This window comes from Phytophthora parasitica (assembly GCF_000247585.1).
Source record: "Phytophthora parasitica INRA-310 unplaced genomic scaffold supercont2.1, whole genome shotgun sequence".
In the NCBI taxonomy this organism is placed as follows: Eukaryota; Oomycota; class Peronosporomycetes; order Peronosporales; family Peronosporaceae; genus Phytophthora; species Phytophthora nicotianae.
In genome coordinates this window covers 1,716,048-1,719,581 of record NW_008634126.1, presented here as the reverse complement: position 1 = coordinate 1,719,581, position 3,534 = coordinate 1,716,048, and the positions used below count along the sequence as shown (strand labels likewise).

General features: G+C 47.6%; 2 protein-coding genes across 3 annotated transcripts; both read right to left on the bottom strand.

Annotated features, from left to right (window-relative positions):
* On the bottom strand, positions 1–2,078 carry PPTG_00443. 2 transcript variants are annotated; one of them, XM_008891845.1, is made up of 5 exons: positions 1,748–2,078; positions 963–1,667; positions 812–892; positions 309–755; positions 1–246 (listed from the first exon to the last, which is right to left on the bottom strand). In XM_008891845.1, exons 1-5 carry the CDS (start codon positions 2,048–2,050, stop codon positions 142–144), a joined length of 1,641 nt encoding a protein of 546 aa, XP_008890093.1. In that variant the 5' UTR covers positions 2,051–2,078; the 3' UTR covers positions 1–141. The 2 variants fall into 2 exon arrangements, with proteins under 2 accessions (XP_008890093.1, XP_008890092.1); XM_008891844.1 differs by having other exon boundaries at positions 1–755.
* PPTG_00442 (hypothetical protein) lies at positions 2,068–2,955 on the bottom strand. The gene has a single exon (XM_008891843.1). The coding sequence runs from the start codon at positions 2,834–2,836 to the stop codon at positions 2,162–2,164; it is 675 nt and encodes a 224-aa protein (XP_008890091.1). The 5' UTR covers positions 2,837–2,955; the 3' UTR covers positions 2,068–2,161.
* Between the last annotated feature and the right edge of the window lie 579 nt (positions 2,956–3,534).

Below are 3,534 nucleotides of genomic sequence, written 5' to 3'. Positions count from 1 at the left end.
CTCATTCTGGCTGCCCCTGTCGGACTTTTGTCATTTGGCAAGATTACAGAAATGTGTCGAAGGCCAAGAGAATTCTAACTCCCATCCAGCACGCAGTTCGCGCGTGAGGGTTCCAACAAAAGAGAACCTCCTGCTTGTCACTCAGTCGAAGCGAAATAAGCGAAAATATCTCGAAGCTTTTGCAGGCCCGACACCTCGCATGCCTGCCATCTCTTCTTCTGATACCGGTGCAGTCTCAAGAATATCCTACAACAGACAGTTTTCACGTTATAACAGCACAAATCCACAGCGTAAAACCTCGACCTTACCCGTACAAGACGACGTGATAGAGCTTCTCGCTTCGGAAGCTTCAACCGCTTGGACTCAGTTAAGATTTTCTGGTACTGGTACTCAATAATACCCCTAGAAATGCTATCCTCCTCGTCTGACTTGTTCACGTTGGAGTCATGTTCACAGCCAATCTCTTCTTGCCAAAACTCACTATCAGCATCAAGAGGTTCACCGCAGTTGCAATTCTTGACACAATGAGAGGGATCAAAGCGGAAGCCAAAATGAGAATACAGCAGCTCCTTTCGACAGCCTGTGGCCATTTCACAGAACGCAGCGACTTCTTCCAGTTCGCCACGAGAGCTCCCGTTGGATACTGCACCCTCGAAGTCACGTCCTTCAGTAGTTAAAGCGTCTGCACGGCCCTTGTCTGCTTCTGAATAGAGTAAAACACACACTGAGGGCTTTCCATCCCGACCACTTCGTCCCTAAAACCACCGGTTAGAGCCCATTTTACCGTTAAAACACGAGTTAAAACACGTACAATCTGCTGTGAATACGCTGAAAGCGACAGCGGGATCGAATGATGCACCACAAACCGCACGTCTGACCGATCAATCCCCATCTAAATAACACACACACAAAACAGTGTTAGAATACTTTAACTAAGCACGTATTATCAATAAACAACGTACACCGAAGGCACTGGTGGCACAGATGATGGTCAACTGGCCCATCATCCACTGCTTGCGTACAAACTCCCTCCTCTTCCGCGGCAGTCCGCCATGATAAACGCCAGCGTGGCATCCAGCTCGAACGAGCGCCAGACACGTGTCTTCCGCCTCCTTGCGCGTCATACAATACACGATCGTCGTCTCCTTCCCCACTCTATTCGCAATCCACTGAGCAGACTGCGACGTTTTCCTTCCAATTTCCATCCGTAAATTCTCCCGATCTGTCACTTGTTGCACCAAGACCATCTGGGTGTGTCTAGATGGTGTTGCTTTATGAACTGGAGCTGGGGTTGATAACTGTAAGTGGAAAAGTTCCGCCAACTTGGCGATATCTTCGTCCGATACTGAGGCCGTGGCTAATGTGATGGGTACATCGCTAAAGAAGCGGTTCTTCCAGTGACTGAGCTGTAGATACGACGGGCGGAACGTGTTGCCCCACTCCAGTACGCAATGGGCTTCATCTAGTACGATCCGAGCTAGTTTGGCTTCCTTGTCTGCTGTATGTACCCATTTTCTCATCTCGGCGTTCATCTGTAAAAACTCTGGCGTTGTGTATACGAGTCTCTGACCGGATAAAAGCTGCGTTAAAGGCACCGACTTGTTCCTGTCGTCTGCTGATACTTGGATTGCACTGACACCTTTGCGTCTTAAAGCCGCAACTTGGTCCTAAGAAAAACGAAAATACAACGACAGGTTTAGACATGTTCTAAATCCTAAATTATTGAGTGTTAGTTTATAGGCCGTACATGCATCAGTGCAATGAGTGGAGACACAACGAGAGTCGTTTTATCTGCGGCGGTTAATAAAGCCGGCGTCTGGAAGGCTAAACTCTTGCCAGCGCCTGTAGGGAGGTGCAGGAACACTGAATAGCCCAGTGTAGCCATCTTCACCGCCGTTGATTGCGCCTCTGTGATTCGGAAGGTGTCAGAATCGTCCAGCTCCAGTAGTTTCCGATACACCGCATCAAGAGCCTCTTCACTGGTCGAGAAAGCGCGACGGAACTTCCCTCGGAGCAGCGCGAGCGAGCGAGGCGGTAGCAGAGACCGCATGATGGCAAGTGAGCAGCTCCGTTAAAAATGAAACGTTTTCATTGGATGAAAAGAGAATTACGAAATTTGATTGGGTACTAATGTATCCATTTGTTGAACATGGCTACAGTTCTAGCACTTCTGGTGGTAGTCCTCTTCGTACTCCTCAACAACCTTCTGGCCAAGAGCACAAGCGATACGAGGAGTTTGGTCTCCACACACAGCGTGGAGTACAATGCTCCATGTGTCTGTGTTCTCCGATGGGAGCGGATAGTGCTCGTCCGTCCACTCGACAGAAATGGTAGAGTCTTGGCCCAAGTTGAAGGCTCCAAGCTTGCCAGACAAATCTCCCTTCTCGCATACCGATGGGTCGGACTTGTAGTTGGTTGGGTTGCACGCGTAGGTCAACGATTTGGCCTTACATTCGGGCTCAGCAATGTACTCAGACGCAGGGCCGCAAGCTCTTAACGGGTCGTAGTGGTTGTCTGTCGCAGCCTTGGAGCATTGCGCGAACGAGTCCGAAGTGAGTGGCGAGCTCCACTTGGTGTGGACGTGCCATCTATAGCTCGTCACGTCCGACGTGCAGTTGCCGTCAAACTCGGCGATTTTCTCCTGGTCGACGCCGGAGAAGTCGAGGTTGGCGGTGATCGTCGCAGTGGACGAGTCTTCCGCGGCGTATTTGACTTGGATGGAGCCGTCGACGCCGGCAGCGGACGCTGCATCGAACTTGTAGATGTATGACGGTGTGTGGGCTGAGATACCGGAGAGAGAGGCGAGAGTGCAGATGATACCAAAAAGACGGACCATGGTGAGAAGACTGGAGCTTGGAAGCACTTGAGGAGTCGGAAGTTAATCCGTGAATGACAATGACGCGCTTCCACGTAGGTCATTACTTTTTCGTTGCAAGTTGAAACGGACATACAAAATCAAGGTGGAAATGGGGTGACTCAAGAATTCCAACGATACATTACTTACTTCGAAGTAAATAAAACCGTTGGAAGCTCTGCCATATTTCTGTAAACTTATCCAAGGTAAATTAAATAGCTGTAAACGTAAACAATTTAAACTAAATGTCAGTAAACTTATGCAAGCTCGAATCGAAATTAATTATGAGTCACAATTAAGCATGCATAAGTCTACAGAGAATTAATTAAATGTGTATACGTTTACAGCTATTTAATATAGTTTGTATAAGTTTACAGCGGTTCGAAATAAATTCAGAAGATGCCAGTATATCGGAACGCCGTGCCTTTTCAAAAAGTTGGTGACGAGAAACCCGTAGCTTGTATAAGTTTACAGCGTTAACAGCTATTTAATATAGCTTGTATAAGTTTACAGCAACACAACTTCATATTTTATTACGACCCAAATTTTGACTTTTTTGATTTGGGTTCCGAATAACCCAAATGAGGAACCCATTCGGTAGGATTTTTAGCGTAAGGGGTTTTATTTCGAAAAAGGTTGTTTTCTTGTTTTTTTGTCGTGACGAAGTTGGAAAATTGGCG